The 17,902-nt window shown below is 36.5% G+C and overlaps 3 protein-coding genes and 1 non-coding gene across 4 annotated transcripts in view; 2 read left to right on the top strand and 2 right to left on the bottom strand.

Annotated features, from left to right (window-relative positions):
* The window catches only part of LOC129570804 (carnosine N-methyltransferase), an 8,322-nt gene extending 2,819 nt beyond the window's left edge, over nt 1-5,503 (bottom strand). The window contains exons 1-8 of the mRNA XM_055450528.1: nt 4,021-5,503; nt 3,430-3,631; nt 2,934-3,052; nt 2,658-2,800; nt 2,274-2,392; nt 1,419-1,587; nt 1,043-1,130; nt 829-970 (exon numbers count right to left, since the gene is read on the bottom strand). Coding sequence (XP_055306503.1) covers nt 829-970; nt 1,043-1,130; nt 1,419-1,587; nt 2,274-2,392; nt 2,658-2,800; nt 2,934-3,052; nt 3,430-3,533 — 884 coding nt within the window. The 5' untranslated portion in view covers nt 3,534-3,631; nt 4,021-5,503. The remainder of the gene's footprint in view (nt 1-828; nt 971-1,042; nt 1,131-1,418; nt 1,588-2,273; nt 2,393-2,657; nt 2,801-2,933; nt 3,053-3,429; nt 3,632-4,020) is intronic.
* A 113-nt stretch (nt 5,504-5,616) lies between these two features.
* On the top strand, nt 5,617-7,414 carry LOC129570802 (nonsense-mediated mRNA decay factor SMG9). Its single transcript, XM_055450526.1, has 3 exons — nt 5,617-5,714; nt 5,828-6,869; nt 7,034-7,414. Exons 1-3 carry the CDS (start codon nt 5,673-5,675, stop codon nt 7,264-7,266), a joined length of 1,317 nt encoding a protein of 438 aa, XP_055306501.1. The 5' UTR covers nt 5,617-5,672; the 3' UTR covers nt 7,267-7,414.
* Nucleotides 7,255-14,182, bottom strand: LOC129570803 (uncharacterized). The gene is made up of 6 exons (XM_055450527.1): nt 14,120-14,182; nt 9,584-9,720; nt 9,299-9,347; nt 9,159-9,242; nt 8,623-9,073; nt 7,255-8,490 (listed from the first exon to the last, which is right to left on the bottom strand). Exons 5-6 carry the CDS (start codon nt 8,834-8,836, stop codon nt 7,427-7,429), a joined length of 1,278 nt encoding a protein of 425 aa, XP_055306502.1. The 5' UTR covers nt 8,837-9,073; nt 9,159-9,242; nt 9,299-9,347; nt 9,584-9,720; nt 14,120-14,182; the 3' UTR covers nt 7,255-7,426.
* A 3,157-nt stretch (nt 14,183-17,339) lies between these two features.
* Nucleotides 17,340-17,413, top strand: Trnai-aau (transfer RNA isoleucine (anticodon AAU)). Its single transcript has one exon. It is a non-coding gene; the product is annotated as a tRNA-Ile (tRNA).
* The last annotated feature ends 489 nt before the right edge of the window (nt 17,414-17,902 follow it).

Here is a 17,902-nt window from a genome sequence, read left to right as displayed (position 1 = left end):
TCTCTCTCTCTCTCTCTCTCTCTCTCTCTCTCTCTCTCTCTCTCTCTTCGACAAATAAACAGCCCGAGGCGCACACTCGATAACAACTGATATGTGTTTTTTTTCTCTCTTCTGTTTGCAATTGTGTTTTGCTAAAAAAACATCGTGGGTGCTACACACGAAACGGTTTTATTTTCGGTTCGACACAGAACCAAGAAAAGAACACGTCGATCAATTTAGTTGTTTGCATCACACACAGATAAGCGGCGGCTATTGTTACCAAACTGTTTCTCAATGCGGGCAGATAGACTGGTTTTAGCAAGGGGAAAAGTACTAGATTTGTATAATTCAAGTAATGCGATCTAGTACAAAAATAATTCCAAATAATCCTTCGGAATTCTCCATAATTCTCAATAATGCTCAATAATGCTATGCATAATGCCAATAAACAAAAGTGGAATACGGTTATGTGTAGCTATTGGGTGTTGGTATTATGCATAGCAATATTGAGTATTATTGAGAATTATGAAGAATTCCGAAGGATTATTTGGGATTATTTTTGTACTAGATCGCATTACTTGAATTATACAAATCTAGTACTTTCTTCCTTGGGTTTTAGTCGGTTTCAGTGGTGTTTTCCATCTTGTGTGCAATTGAGATAAAAAACGTGTAATGTTTTTTGTTACAATTGTTTTTGGTTTGATATCGGAGTCCGTGTTCGATCATGAAAAAAATTCCGGCATTGACCAAAACAACAACAACAACATCATTGAATCAGTAAACAGAGTGTGAAAGTCATTTCGACAGCTAGCGCGATATAAATTCGGATGACATATATACGATACTCACTTGTATATGGTCTCAACGAACTCGGCCACATTATTTGCGCAGTCAATGAAGAAACACGTGGCAACACAATCCCAATAATTCGATGTATTATACACTTGCAAAAAGTCACCAGCAACCATGTTGAACCCTCCTTTGGGCTTGGCTATAGAGGAGATAAATATCGAAGTAGATAAATAATTTATTTATTCAATTATCTTGATTTAATTTATTTTACCTTTGGTTGGGCTCACATCTGGAAATTGGACCGGGGTCACTTGATCTTTACGGTGCAAATTGTTCACGTACTGATGAACGTACGGATACTGGCGAAAAAAAAGAGATAAAATTCGAGTTATTCCTTTCTATTTTCCAAACAAATTTTTTTCTTCTTCTTTCATTGCATCCCGTGTTCATGCATTGTTTTCGTGCAATTTGACTATTTTTAGACACCTTGTGAAAAGTTGTTTCATCGAAGAATCGCATTGGAATATCGTTACAAAGTTGATTCAATTTGTGCAATTCGACGTGGATTTTTTTTCTTTACACAGAAACAAAAAATATTGCCGAAGAGGGAAAAACAATTATTTTTAACCCGATTATAAAATACTTACGATTGTATATTGATTTTCAACGATACACTTGTTCAAGACAAAGTTACTGGCGACCAGCATGAATAAGCTAAATTCATTCCCTTCGCAATAGTAGCCCCTGTATGCTAACTCGTATGTTAAACGGCCGAGACCAGCGCCCGGCACCAATATGCGAATCTTGCTTATGTCTCTATGTGATCAGAACAAAAAAAAAACAAAACAAAAATAATGAATAAATCGTGAGCGGAAGAAAAAAATCTGCTATGATTCATCCGGTGAAAGCGTTCCTCTATAGAAACATTGAATTATAATATAATATAGAAATATCAGAGAGAGAGAGAGAGAGAGAGAGAGAGAGAGAGAGAAAGTGATTCGAAAATGCAGCGGCGAGAGCAATATTGTCGTTAAACCAAATGGACAATGATAATGCATAAAAATCCGTAAAGCGTGCATTCACGCATATTAGATGAGGACAAAAACATCACAACTTATCACATCCAGTCGTTCACACGTAGCCACCGTCGTTTTTGTTATTTTTATACTCTCTCTCTCTATAATAATAATATATATAAATTCGCTTATTTTTCTTTCCTCATTCGCGCACGAAGATTTTTTTTTCTTCTCACATTTTCCACCGTATAGACACACACGAAAAGTAACAACCGAAGCGCAGAGTGGCGAATAGTCGGCGACCGACCGATATGACACGATAAAGAATGATTCACATGCCAAATTTTGTTGTTTACTGTTTCAAAGGTCCGTAGTCGTCGTCGTGTGAAACATTGTGAAAGAGTCAGTAGCGCAAACTCATCGATATGAAAACGTGAACGGCCAGAAACAAACAAACAACAATCGATGCGATATCATCATACTCACAATTTATCTGCACTGTAAAATTTCTCGATTTCGTTGATGATCGGCGCATAGCATTGCTGTCGTTCTTCTTCACCGTCAGCACTCCAGTCGCGTGCGAATTGCTTGAGTGTCACTTGAACCTGGAAACAAGAGTGTGTATCAATTGAATGCATCAAATGGCGATCATTATGGATAAAAATCCAACCCGACTGTTGAATTATGGCTCCGAATGCATGAATTTTAAAGATTTTTCCGAACATGTTCCGACGCCATACATAAAATTCATAGTTTTAATGAAAAATTTATAGCGTTTACATCAAATCATCATAACATTAATTCAAATGCATTAAAATTCAACCGGAGGGGTTGTTATATTGTACTCTGGCCGACTCTGGTGTCTCTTACCTTATCCATGTCTTGCAAACGCACACGAATATCGTCATCTTCATTGCGGTTGTTATGTGACTTCGGCACCATGGCCTGGTTCGCATTCTCGAACAAATTTCCAACATCTTCCACCAACTTTCGGATAATTTGAAAATTTTCATCTGAAATACGCACAGCAATGATGAACAATTGAGTGAAAATGATTTGATAAAATCGTATTTCTATGCATTGATTGACGTTTTTTTCGTCAAGTCCATAAAAAAGTATACGGAATTGATTCCAATTGCTATTTACCGATGCAATTCCTAATTCGAAACAGATGATCTCGATATTTGATCATCATTTTTTGATGTTCCGATGGTAAGTTGCTGAGATAAGCCTCCGTTTTGTCTACTCGATTCATGCTGTGAGATCTAGATTGAATGAAATATGTACAAATCAACAAACCGATGTCGAATTGATATACGGAGAGAGAACGAAACCACAAGTCATTCGATTAAAGCCGGTGAATATCCCGCGTAAAGCAATTTCCATTAACCGATGTTGATTTTTATCGTCATTGACAAACTCCCAACCGTTCGTAGATTTATTTGATTCCAAAAATTCGAATACATACGTCACATATCATCACCGCAATCAAGTTAATTGAATTGAATTCGATTTATTTCAGTGGTTGTCAGTCAATATCAGATTCAATGAACTGGTCAATGCGCGGGACCACCGTTATAAGTGCTTGAATGAAGTGAGCAAGGGATTGAGGGAGGGAGAGGGATAGTGTCTAAAGACTTACCTATAGTATCGGAATGCCTTGAGAACGGATAGAAAATTGCGACGCTCCTCTTCTGCATCTTCAGGTGAATAGTTTTCAAAGTGTCGCTCGGCTAAATGATCCATGTTGCTTCTCTTTCTCTTTCTCTCTCTCTATTAAATATCTCGTAAAAACTCGGTAAAAAAATAGTTGTCACCACACAAATTTCGGTGTCTGAAATTTACTGAAAATGATACAAAAAGGGGAAAATTTTTGACTTTAACTCAGACGTTTTTTTTCGACATTTCATCGTTTCATCAAACAAAAAAATAAAATTCAATTAACAGACACACATACAACTGATTCGATAAATGAAAACGAAAAATTGTAGGCACAAACAACTAAACGAAAGAGAGAGAGAGAAAGAGAGAAAAAAAAACGGAATGAACAAAGTTTGTTCAATCGAGCTCACACTATTTCAATACACAAACGGAACACGGCGAAAAAGTGCTGAAACTAGGAATTTTTTAGTTTGTCATGTGGTATGAGGTGTTTTTTCTTCTCTCTCTCTCTCTCTGCTGTATTTTGCACATAAAGTCTATGAAAAGCCGCACACACCGATTTCTAAATTACCATTTAAAATGTATCTCACTCGTTGATTGTTGTTTGTCTCTCTTCCTGTTGTTGTTGCTGTTTTTGTTTCTATCCTCGATTTTATGTGTGTCTCGTCAAAATATTATTTTGTATTGTTTGAATATGTAATAATATTCAAGTACAAAACGAGAATGGATGACGAGTACGAGAGTAGAAAAAGAACACACAAATTTAAAAAAGAATTATATTACAACGCGCCGCACACACTTTGTTCGTACGATTCTTTTTTTTCTCTGATATTTTTTTCTACTACTGCTTCTTCTCCTGCTGCTGCTGCTGCTGCTGCTATTCTATCTCTGTTTCTTGCTGCTTCTACTCACGGTATATTGCGGTTCGGCTGTCTCTGTTCCTCACACCCAACCAATTCCCTACAAACAGCTGTACATGCCTGTGTTGTAGTGTGCGCTGTGTGATGTATATGTGTAAACGCTTCCGAAATACCGACTAACACCAAACGCGAACAATCAACAACAATTCCAATTGACTGATGAAATTCGCATCACAAACCAAGTTACACCGAATGCACGCGCACACACACATATATGTATACACACACACTGTCACCGTTTCGACCGATGAAAATGATGTTTTACACACGTACGTACAAAGTTAGCAAGAATTGTTCCGTACACACAACGGAAAGAGAAGCAAAGTGTAAAGAAGAGAAAAAACAACGACGACGACGATTACTCTTTGCTCAAATTCATTCTATTTTCTACTTGCTAGTTTATGATATATTTGTTCACTCGTTTGGGTCTGAGATATGCGAATGTATGAGTATTTTAGTTTAGTTGTTGTTGTTGGCTATTTGTTTCTCTTCTTTATTTAAAGCAAAGCCACACGAGTAGCGCGTGTAAATTGTTTTCTATTGTTTTATTGAAATGAATTCTATGTTGTTGTTTTTTTTTTCGGTTTGCTCGATTCAACTCGCTGTCCTTCTCTCAATGTGTCGAATAACACTTTTGAATTTCGCACTAAAAAAAAATTTCTCTCTCATGCACTCACTTCGATCAAACCAAATCGATTGATTTTTTTTCTTCTTTCCTCTCTCTTTCTGGTGTTATTGTTGTTGTCGAAGAACAAACAAAGGATCCAAATGACTTTTAATTTGATTTGATGAGATGCAAACAAAGAGCGTGTGTGTGTGAGATAGAGAGAGAGAGTGTGGCAGAAAAAAAACGATGCGAATTGGAATTGCTGCCGATTTGTGCGCTATTCGACGTTTTTTTCTCGTTCAACAATTCATCGCTGCCAATGGATGAGACCCAACTGAGCTCACTACGTGCTCACTGATTTGCCTATTGCCCCCGAGTGTGTTTGTGCGAATGTATGCAGGTTCAGCTGGTTTTGCTACGCACAACACATATGAGAGACGTTGCTTCTTCTTTCTTTTTTTTCCTCCTTCCAAGCGTTCAGCACTCTCTTGCCTTTGTTTCTCCTGGTCTCTCGCACAAACAGCTGTGTAGCTACCGACATGCACACGCATACATACAAACGCTGTCGCTCTCACTCACTCTATTTGACAATTGATGGCTGGGCACGATGCGGGCAACACCAGTGTTGGTTTTTTTTTTCGCCGAGGTTCGGTTCAATTGTCAAATTGACACTTTGCCACGGTTGACAATCGAACCATGTCGGAGAATAAACGCAACAGAAAATCCAATCAAAATAAGGTAAGGAAATTGGCACATTTTTCGCTAACTTGATTTATTTTTCATTACATTTTACTGTGATTTGGTTTCAATAAAATTTAAATTTTGAAATGTTAAAAAAAATCCCATTGTAGGAGCCAAAGCGGCCGATAATTTTGGCAAAGAAAAGTGATAAAGATGACAAATCCGTACCGGACAAACCGCGAATATTGCTCAAACCGAAAGAAACACCGGAGCATAGTAGAAATACACCTCCAACAACAACAACGACAACAACACAAATAAGTATTGCATCGCGACCAATACCTGACCATCGAGCAAGTTATGTTGATACAATTAAAGCCAGTCGATTACAACCGACACCACCAACAACTAAAGATAGCAAAGACACACCACCGACCGTCTCCAATGACAGCACTGCCACCGAAAACATATTGTCATCGATGAAGAAACCGTTTTCCATCATTTCGGATCATTATCAAATTCAGAATCATGCACAAGACTTTTTGATTGAAACCAATTCGGATTTTAGCGTTGTTGGTGTGATTGGGACACAAGGCTCGGGCAAATCATTCATTTTAAATATGCTGATCGATGATGTGACTGATTTTGATGACGTTGCTTATGTGGATAAATTGATAACAGGTCAAACGGGTGTATTTCGAATGAGAAATCAATTGAAAGAACGACTGTCAAACATGAACTGCACCGAGGGTATTCAAATGTATATAACACGCCATCGTACGATTCTACTCGATTGCTCTCCGTTGCTGTGTAATCCATACAAAAAAGAAGCCATTCTCAACGAATTGGATGACCTGAAAATGCTCATTTTTCTATTGAACGTGTGCAATACACTGATCGTAGTCGAGGATTGTGGCTTTAATTTACATTTGATGCGATTGCTATTGAATGCCGAAAGTATGATAGTTGACATCTATGAGAATGATCTGAACGAACGAAGACATTCACCGAATATTTTGCTGTTTAAAAATAAATGCCAAAATCGGGATTTTCTTGTCGAAGCCAAACATCGCACCAAGCAGTTGTATCGCACATTTTTCCAGTGCAGCGGCCTGAAAATGCTACGGTCAAACCGAAGCCCTGTGAAACAATTGATGGGCGATGATGATGATGAAATGGATATTTTCTATTTTCCCTGGATTGATGGAAATGGTGAGGATGTTTTTTTGTGCAAGTTGGAGTCCTAGGAATTCGTTGATTCAACAGTTTGAGCAAATTCCATCGGTTAAACCGATTTTTTTAAATTTTTCGTTTTTTTTTCAACTAGAAACGTCCAAAAACTACTCCAAAATACTAAAACTTATCACTTTTTCCAGACAAAAACCATTACCAACCGCATCCGGACATAGAAATGCTAGTGGCCGAGTTTCGTCAGCGAATTTTCATGACCCCACATACACCATTCCCCGTTCCAAATCAACAAACCACTGCATTCACCGAGAAAAATTGGTTCCATTTAGCGCTTGCCGTGTGGGAATCACATAAAACCAGCTATTTCTTGCGAAAATACGAGTCACTCAAAGAAAAGGAATGGGCATTGAGAGTTTAACATAATTTTATTTAGTTTTTTTTTTTTTCAAGCGAATCGATTAGAAATTGAAAAGAAAAGAAAGAATAAGATAAACGATGAACATTGAATCATTTTGAATGATAAAAACAACCACAAAGTGAAAAGTAAATTTACTCAATTACATCCATATGTTTCTGTTTTATTGATAAACCGTAGCTAAAAGTGGTCGTTTGCGTTGATCGATCGGTTTGTATGCATGTTGATAAACACTTGCGAGTCTCCAATGCTCGGGATATCCGCCCTGGCCGGCGCCACCTTTCCAGCAGGCAAACGGTGGTGCCAACGTGTCAATGGTATAGTTTTTCTTTGCGTACGGTTGTCGAGGCTTTGGAATTTTGAATACTTTGGTTGTGAATTCGGATCCAGTGGAATTGCTGCCGTTGGACGTGTGATCAACACTGCTACAAAAGCCACTCGAGTGGCTCTTTGGCACGCCAGCTTTAAATGCCGATTTAAACTCTAACTTTTCGACAATTTGTTGGTTTAATTTTTGCACATTTTGCTCGCAGAGTCGAGCCGTTCGAGATTTTTCGCAGCAAATGTGTTTTCTAGCAACGACGGGTCGACGATGATGTTTCGTTGGTTCGGGACGGTAATGGTAGTGTTCTTTGTTGTAATTGCAAACGATGATACTCTCTCTGGTCGTACCTTCACTTGGGTGTACCAGAACCGACAGATTTGGTGAACTTTTGCATCGGTTACTGGCTTGTAGTCGTTCTTGTTGTGACGCTTTTCGACTGGCGCTATGCGAACGCGAATCGGCTGAACACTTGCATGCACGGTCCGTATTTTTCTCCAGACGAGTTGAGAAGTAATTTTTATTTCGAAGCATAATATCTTTGTCAAAGAAACTCTCTTCGCCAGCTGTATGGGTAAATACACCAGCTGAACGGCCAGTGTTATAGTCATCGAGGGCTTTTGGTGTTTGTACTACACTAAAAATGGCCGGTGCGACGATATCATTTGTACCATCGATGTGAGCACTTGGTTTCGGTTCGTCCAATGGGTTTTTGGGCGTGTAATCCCAACAGATCGCCAAATCCATTGGATCAATTTTTGCTTTGTGACTGAAGGCAGTTTGTGGACGCGAATGACCATTTCGACTGTCAATTGGCGGCGGTACCACACCACACGTTTTCGGACGATAGACTTTTAATTTTGTGCAATGCGTTGGTCCGGCATTGTGGGTTCGAACACCGACTCCTGATTTGTGTTTAGGAAAGAATGGGAAAAATGTATTAATCAACCGATGATCAACCACGTTCTTTGGGATATTTTTTATAATTTGAAAAAATCCAGTGGGAATGGCATAAAATTAAGAAAATCTCAAAATACCAGTTGCCGACGGTTCAACATTCAATGATAACTCCGGGTTGAGAAGGCCCTGCGCTTGCATTTTCAGAAAGGTGCGATCCATAATTGAGTCAGGTAGCGGTTGATGCTCTAAATTCTCTTGTGCCATTTTCCGAGCGGCTTGAAAATTACACGCCGCTGGAATCAACGGAACTGTATTACTTTCCCCTGGCTTTTCTGATACTTCTTGTCGCATAGTTCGGTCGATTTGAGGCAATTGTTCGATTAGTTCCGTGAGCGAATTTGGTGATCCTTGTTCAGCTTCATAACAACCTCTTTGGTCACACGCTTTTAAATCTAAATCATTTTTTGGCTTCTCCACATATAAATCATTCAATTCGGGTAATCGAATGGGAGATTTCTGTTCTAATATCGACCGACTGTGGTGCTGTTGATCTGCTTCGGTCAAATCACCTGGTTTGTACGATAAATCCTAAAAACAAAATTAAGATGTTTTTTTTTGCAGATTTTCTATCATATTTTTATATTTTGAACAATATATTTGTATCAAGTTGTACTTTTTCTTTGTCCTCTGTTTGCCGCTGTTTTTCTCCTCTGTTTTTATGCTTCGAGTCTTTCTTTTTTGATGGATTTTTTCCGCCCTGAAAATAACTCGAAAATGTAACAACAATGCTATATTTGCAACGATTTTAATTACCACGTTTTTAATCAAACTCAAGTCGTACACTTGCTCTCGGGAATTCAATCTATGGAAGAAAAATTGTCAGTTACGAAATTTAGTTATAAATAAGGTAAGAAATATGATAGATAATGAATAATTTAATAAAAAAATTCTCACGTTCTAACAGAAAAACGCCATGGTAAATTACCATTAATTATGGAATACAAATATATTGCAATATATCAGTCGTAGAATTTCTCAATCACTTGAGTTACCTTTCATATTTCATGCCAAGTTAACAATTAAGAATAACTCTAATACCTTGGAATTCCTGGCAATAAATGGCCACGATCGTTTGATATCACTTTAGTGCTGCCTTTCCGCTGGTGTGGCTGTGGACGGTGGTGTCTTGGCACTTCCCAGTTACAAAGATGTTGTGGCGCAAACTCACGTTCAAACTATTCAGAAATGAATTGTTCAATGTTTTAGATTTCAATTGACCTCCCTCCATCAAATAAGACATCAAAAATAAGCAAAACAAAATATAGAAAGATTTGTTTCTTCAAAAGTAAAAAGTGTTATTCCTTTTTATTTTAACTAAATTAAATTTTCATCCTTTAAAAACTCTTTTGTTATTTTGAATAAAACTTTTTTTAGTTTCGACTGAAGTCTAGATCTAGTTGATTTGATAGAAACATGTTTTGCGGTTTTCTTTGGATCACATTTTTTGAAGAAAAAACAATTGTATTTATTTTATTGAATGATGGAAAACATATCATTTCTAGAAGTAAAAGAAGTGGTTTTTTAAGAGAAAGTCTTACTAATAGGGCCCCAGTTTACTAGGTCAAAGGAAACTGTTCGGAATAAAATATCGTCAAAAAATTGTTTGTTTTTAAACCAAAAAAAATTGAAACCACAATGAATATTCACATCGACAGAAATCTACCAAATCCTTTTCTTAACGCCAATAAACCTAGAAAAAAACTGGTCTAATTCCAGCTGGTTGTTCGAATTCGAAAAACTGTGTCAATTCGGTTTGACGTAATAGAATTAACTCAGACGATCGATATCCCTTGTCGTTTCTTCCACCTCTAAACGTTCTATTTCAATTTCAAACATTTCCATATCAAAAGAGACGTACATATTGTCGAAATTATCGTAATCTCTGTAAGTAATCGCCTCAAAAATAATCATCAGCAATAATTCATAATTTTGTTCTTAGAGTATTTATTTAGCCTACGTTTTATTTGTTTTATGCAAATTTCCGTTCGAAGACTTTCAAACATGAATAAAAATAGAAGAAGAAACAGTGGCATATCGTGCACGTTTGCACCAGTGAAAAAAAAAATCGATCAACCAAGGGAATGAAATCATAATTTTGTTCTGATTGTGCAAATATGTCGTCAATTTCAACCCTACTTTACGTTGGAAGCAACGTAAACGTGACACGACTATCAAAACAGCCCAAACGAGCCCACTTCCAATGCCAATGAAATTCGTATGTTTATATTGTAATAACTCATGATTAATTGATTGCACAGGATTTGTTGCTCATTTTTTTCTGTCGTGCCATCATTCCGATTCGAAAAGTAAACAAATGTTTTTAAAAAAACAAACATGGATTAGATTCGAATGACTTGTACACATGTTTCGATAGAGATAAAATGTGTTTGGTAAGACGAAACAGGTTCCGAAAACTATCACTGCTTTTTTAAATGCAATTGAAGCGATTTTTTCCCTGTGGCGATCACAGTTTGACAATCGAAACGTTTGGTCGTCAATCGAAATTGTCAATCAATTCGTAATTACCTATCAATTAGATAGAGGACGATTGAATGTGCCGAGTGAAATGACCGTGAAATGGAATTGGTCATCGGAAAATGGCCAAATAAACGCGTCAAAGTCACGCCACCTTTGCAGTCATTGATACATACAAGTTCGACGGTAATTCCACTTAATCCATGAGCACATAACAACGGTATCAGAATAAGGGAGAAATATGTTCGAAACAATAGCAACCATAGTACTGTTGAGAGTATCAGTGATACTGTATTTCTGTTGGAACACCAAGAGGTGCTACAGAATGAGGGACGTAAGTAAGTAAGAATAAAACACATGTTAGAAAAGGGGCGAAGAGAGGGAAGAGATAAAACTTGTTGGAATTAAGTCTCAAATTTAGGATTACATTACGAATGATAGTTGCGGTGTTTAGCGGCTGCCAGCTGCTTCTTCTGCTTAACTCGGGCCAGTTAAGCTGGTTGTGGTTAGCGAAAATTGCAAGGCTACCACACACGTCTTACAAACAATTAAACAATTTCTTTTCAAAGGTAGAGAACTTTATAGGAATGGTAAATTTCAAATCGTCGGAGCTAAAATTTTTGGAAGTAATTTTTTGAATTTAAGTGTATTCGACTCGAATACTCTTCGAGTCAATTGACTGTAGTCTGTAGTGAGTCGACTTTTGTGATTGGAAGAGCAAAAATGAGAAAATTGAGACTTTCTAGTTGGATGTAGCATAAAATTCTGATTAGAAGTACGAGAAAAGTCAACGTACGAAACCTATTTTGCCCGAAAAAAACTCTGATTCAAAATCTTTCAATTTTTTTTCTCTTTTTCTTCCACGATTTGCGAATTCAATCCAAAATGCAGTAAAATTTGTCGTCTACACCAAAAAAACACAACGCGTAATTGTTATTGATTCATTTAAAATCCATTTCGTAAAGAGAGAATGACATTGGAACTCGATTCTATTCCATCTACCGATGTCTCTTCATTCTCTCCGCTTCATTCATTGCGAAGGGTAAAACTGCTAGCATTAAATGGGTTGTGTATAAAAAATGATGTTGAACAAGTAAACAAGCAAATATTTTGCTCGGGATTGACTTGTCTAATCTGGTCCTAATTTATATCATCCATTTGATGAATAAAAAAGTGCGTTGAACACATGGTGTGTTTGTTTGTAATGGTACCGCCTACTGTCCAACCCTCTGTTTAGTGACTAGCATCGATTTTTGTACGTCGTTCGCACTTGATGGATTGCTCCCCAGAGACTAAAGCAGTGGCAAATCTTCGTCTCGTGTGGTATCGAAATAAAGAAGCAACAATTGATTTTACACGACAATTTACATCTTCAACGGATGAGAAAACATACGAATCGTCCGATCATGCAATTATCACCGATGGACCGAAGTAGTAAATTTCATTCCATTTTATTCTGCTTGCTGCACAAAACAATTTCGGAATCCATAATTTGATTTGAACATTCATTCAATCCACTGACTTGTCGTGGAATTACACGATACCAGTATAACAGAAGTGGTGAGATATGAAGGTTTTCCATTCACACGCATCACACTTTTGTAATTGAAACGAAATTACTATCTCCATCAATTTGTGTTGACGTACCATGTCCCTAGCTGACGCTTGTCAGCGTGGCGCCTATCAATAAAATTTGTCATCGAGCACATAGAAAAATGTACCACGTTTCAATGGAGTAAAATCGTTTCGTTGTTGGGTCGTTTATAATTATTTTGTTATTTTCAAACAGCGAAAATGTTGGCTAATTTCCATTTTTCTTTAAAACTCGATACACTCGACGAAGGGTGTAAAATAACAAAAGAACCCGATTCAATGGGATAATAAACACAATTGCGAATGTAATGCGTCATCGCCCCCTTGTCAATCGACTTGTGCATGAGACGCATCGCTACCACACCAGTACATATTACGTGTGAAATATTGTGTAATTGGCGAATAAATTTAATTATTTATAAAGTGATAATGGATTAGGCACATGATAGCCTCCTTGTAGATGATGTCGTAGTGTTACGGTGAACTCGGTCGCGTGGAAATGTAATCACTTTTTTGATTGACTAGGGCGGCAAAGAGCGACGAAGATCAGAAAATGTTGTTTTTTGCTTCATCAAATCTATATTTTCCGTCTTCTGTTTTGGATTCACTTGCACAGAAGTGTTGGTTGGTCTGTTTGAAGGCAATATTTTTGTTCTTTGTGTTTTCTCTTCTTTCAAATAGTTTTTTTCCTTTTTCAATTTTCATTTTTCTCCTTTATTCTTCCTTTCTTTTGAAGGAGGACTTTTCTTTCTTCCAAATTATTCACATTTTAATTTTTCATCGCAATCCATTTTCTTCGCCTAACGCTACCATTCAATCCTGAAGCAAGCCCATAATTTGCCCATCACACTATTGAATGGAAGGTGAACGCAGAAAGGGGTTAAATGAATGTACATCGGTTGTCGATTGGGAGTTTTGTTGTGAAATGCGCGTGACCACAAAATTATACACTGGCAAACCGATGATTTGATTTGAAATTTTGATTTAAAATTCAAATTTGAGTCGCATATGCAACACGACACCACCGCACACTGAACCTGATTAAATTTCATTCGCACGCAATGGATGAGAGTGACATCGAAGGCAACACCCATACAACGATGACGACGACGTCGGCGGCGGCTGCAGTGGTTACGGTTGACACTCGACGTCTTGTTCATTTGAATTTTTAATTTGAATACGATGACAACTCAATGACTAGGCAAACAACCGTAAATCACAAGTGCCGTCGTCAACGGAAAACAATTATTAAACATTTCTCAATTGTGTGATCTATCAAAATTGTTTTGTGTGACTTTTGGACTTGTGTCATATTTTTCTTTATGCAAAGGGTCCTTTTTCTTTGGTATGCAACGGGATGTATTGTTACTCCTCTATACAAAGGGAACAACGATTCACTTTTTTGTTCCGATCGATGGGAAAACTCTAGTCAATTCATTATGATGAGAAACCCAAACTATCTTCTAATCAACTCAAAATATTTCCGGATCAAAAACCACGTCTCACCAAATCGAATTTCCTGAATCACAGTCAAAAGCTACACTGTTACCGATCGCGTTTCTCTCCCGAATGAGCGCCAATTTCCAAATCCATCCTCTTTTTGTGTTCATTTCGTTGAAGAAGTAAAGAAGAAAAAAAGCGAAAAAGTTTCGGGAATAAAGTGATCAAAGAATGTTCTGTGACAAAACGACATTCGGCGATATTCTAATAACATTTCACGCGATGTCATTTGTTGTCAACTTGGCTTGAGTCATGCGAAATTTGCACATGCTGCAAAAACGAACGAACGAAAAAAGGAATGTCGTGCACAGAAATTCAAGTGGTCTTTAAATGTCTATTTGGTTTGTTTACCGCCATTTTTCGTTGACAAAATCAACGTCATTTCGGGGCAAAGATGAATGAATCGATTTTCAAACCCGACCTAGATTTTTCCGCTGCGACAACATTTTATGGTTCAGAAAGATCAATTTTTATTTTCCGCCTTTGTTTTCGGCCAGAGATATTATTAGACACAGAAAAGAGGTAATAGTGGTTCATTTTACTTTTAGATCGAAATCGAACAAGTATAAATCGAATTTTATCTATTGCTATTACGTATGCGCAGATTTTATCGCCATTTCAAAGCAGAGGCTAAATTTTTACAGCAAATGATGACAGTTTATTTGGTTTTGTTTGCGATTCATTGCAATTGGGTATCATATCTCAAATATGTTATGAGTGTTTGATAGAAATTCAACTTTGGTTTCCTGATGTTTTCAGCCAATTGATTCGTTTCCCTTTGGGCTCTGCTATCGACTGGAAATTTGCGTGTTAGTCTCTCTCGGTCTCTTTGAAGGATTTCACAAAGTAATTATTGAAGTTTGTCAATTTTTTTTTTCTGCCAACATTCAGAACGGATTTAGCTCATCAAAACTTTACTAATTTACATGATTTATGACAAAATAACTGGGTACAATAATAACGTCATTGTTGGAATGTCGCAGAAATTGACGATTGCCATGCAAATCATAACTCTCCTGCAAAATTGGCTCGAGTTTTTGAATAATTTTCGTAAGTTTTTTTCAAAGGTCAAAAATTATTGTTTACGATAATAAAATTCGTTTTTTCCCTCGATGCAAAAAAGGATTATGAATTGGAACTGGCATTTCATGTTCCATTCACTTCTATCATCAATTCGCGATAAACTTACCTGATTTGCTGAAAAATATCCCGACATTTTGCAGGTCTGATGAAAATAATCAATCGCTATAGGCGTCAATACAGAAATCCAACGATGGTTTAACCAAATCCAATCAGATCCCCTGAGAATTTTAACGGCTCAACAACATTTTGCAACAGAAACTACAGAAATAGTTCAATTTTATTTTTTTAAATTCTAAAAAATGACACAAATTCAGCCAATATCAACAAAACACCACAGTAAAACTATTCAAACTTATCGATTGGATTCGACACGACGGGCCATCGTTTATCAAAAAGAAGCCTTTATTTATATTGTACGTAGGCAGTTTTGTTCGAGCGGGAGCGTGTAGTGTATAATCGATGCCGGAATTCGTTGCTGCTTGGCGACCAGTGCATAGTAACGATATCGGTTGCCGATGGTCACATTCCAATGCAACAACAACACCGCAACCAACCGCCGCCATGGAATGCATTCAATCGTTCAATTTAAATTTTATCCGTTTTATCCATTGTCATTGAAATGAGTCAAAATTACCGTTCGATATCTATTAAATTAAAATTATTTTTCGTACGAGGATTCACTTGCACAAAGGAATATTTTTATAACCTTATTTTTTGATTTTGTCGACAAATTTGCAACCTTTTCACGTTTTTTTCTCTTTTTCTTCCACTTTTTAAACTTATCTCTCTTTTTGTCTGAAAAGTTAAAGTCTCATTCTATTTTTTGTCATACAAAAAAATGTCTCTATCGATTTTCGTATAAAATGTGAGCGAAAAAAACATCTCCGAATTCGTTTTTATAACAAAAAATGAAAACATGCTCATCAATTTATAATAATCAGACCGAGAAGAATCATTCGATATGAAACAGTAGCGCAACGATGCGACAGCCCACTTTGATTCATCTGGAGGCGGTCCATATTCACCCTTGATATTGTCTATGGAATTGCATCATTCAGCACCTGCTATCCATTGTAAACAGCGCCTGTGCTCAACGACCATATGCTACCACATCCAACCCCTGTTTTATAGCATCCGACTCTATCTCATGCTTATACTACAGCATCCCCTCTTGTGACACAAATTCAACGGGTGTCACTTTTCGTATCGAATTAAAATGATTTCACTTGTTTCAAGCGAAATAATCGCAATTTCATTCGAGCTCATTCAGATAGAAGTTTATTTTCACGCAGATTCCATCCGAAATGGACACAACAAATACACCAGTGACTTTGTGACTTTCAATAAAAGAACTGATTATTTTTTTCAGGGAAAATATCTTTGCAGAATATTATTAAAGTGTTCGACTTGAATTGTAATCAAAAGGAAACAATTTTCGAAGAAATTTAAAAAATATCGAAGTCGTTAATGAAAATTAGTTATTGAAAAAAAAACTCTAGTTAAAGAGAATTTCATTGTTGAAAAAAAATTATTTATTCGAACTAAAAACGAATTCGATTGATATTTCGCCAAAATAAACATTCCGTGAAAGTGTGAAAATTCAGAAGAAACACGTAAAAGATTGAAGGAGTTTAGACATTGGTGCTTGCCTTATTGAAAAGGTATTATTCCGAATCAATATTTTTTCTTTGGTTGACTTCATTTGTTTTTTATTTCCATCAATTTTGTCTCACTGCTTGAATAAATGTCAAATAAATTGTAAGAAGATTGATATTTCGAGAGCGTAATCGAAAATAAGGTTTTTTTTATCAACACAAAATGATGTTCTATGCTCAATATATGGAAGTTCTCCAGAATAAAATATTCTTTAATCAGATTGCCCTGTGAAATTGGACGGCGCTAAAAATTGTTACAAACAATTAGCTTGGGCAAATATGAATTATTTTATTACCCACACAGAGATGAAAGAATAAATAAGTGAATTAAAATTATGAAGACTAATATTGAATCAATCTTCATTCATAAAGCAAACGTCGAACTAACTTCAAATATTTAATGATTCTTATCTACTTAGTCGCTTATTCCATTCCCATTCTCATTCCCATTGATCTCGTCTGTGTGAATTGACCAGTTAAATTTCGAAGGCCCATTAGCTCAGCTGGTTAGAGCGTCGTGCTAATAACGCGAAGGTCGTGAGTTCGATCCTCCCATGGGCCAATTCATTTTTTCTCATCCGATTTACGAGTATTGTAGTTTTTTATTTAATTTATGTATTTTTTTCAAATATTGTACACAAAAAAATTATAATTTGAACTTCTTTCATTGAAAAAACGTTACAAACGTTAGTTAGTCATTCACTTTTAACCAACATCGAGAAATCTAAATTGACTAACGAAAAACGTCATGATTTCAACATATTTAAAAGTATTTCAATCCTCTAATTGGAATTGAATTAAGTGAATTGAAAAAAACTTCCATAAATTAAACTACAAAAACAAATCATGATCTTTACATCAAACAGAAAACTTGTGAAAACATATGAAAACAGAAAAAATTAACATTTTTTTTAAAGAAAGAAAAAAAATTATTCGAGAATTTTAAAAGAATTTATTGCCACATTTTCTTATAGGTTTCACCTTATAAGAATGAAATAAAATATAAAAAAAGAATTGGCCCATGGGAGGATCGAACTCACGACCTTCGCGT

This window comes from Sitodiplosis mosellana, unplaced genomic scaffold (genome assembly GCF_009176505.1).
Source record: "Sitodiplosis mosellana isolate CC-2019 unplaced genomic scaffold, AAFC_SMos_1.0 Smas_scaffold_80, whole genome shotgun sequence".
NCBI lineage: Eukaryota > Metazoa > Arthropoda > Insecta > Diptera > Cecidomyiidae > Sitodiplosis > Sitodiplosis mosellana.
The sequence above is the reverse complement of the archived record's forward strand: the minus strand, read 5'-3'. Positions and strand labels throughout refer to the sequence as shown.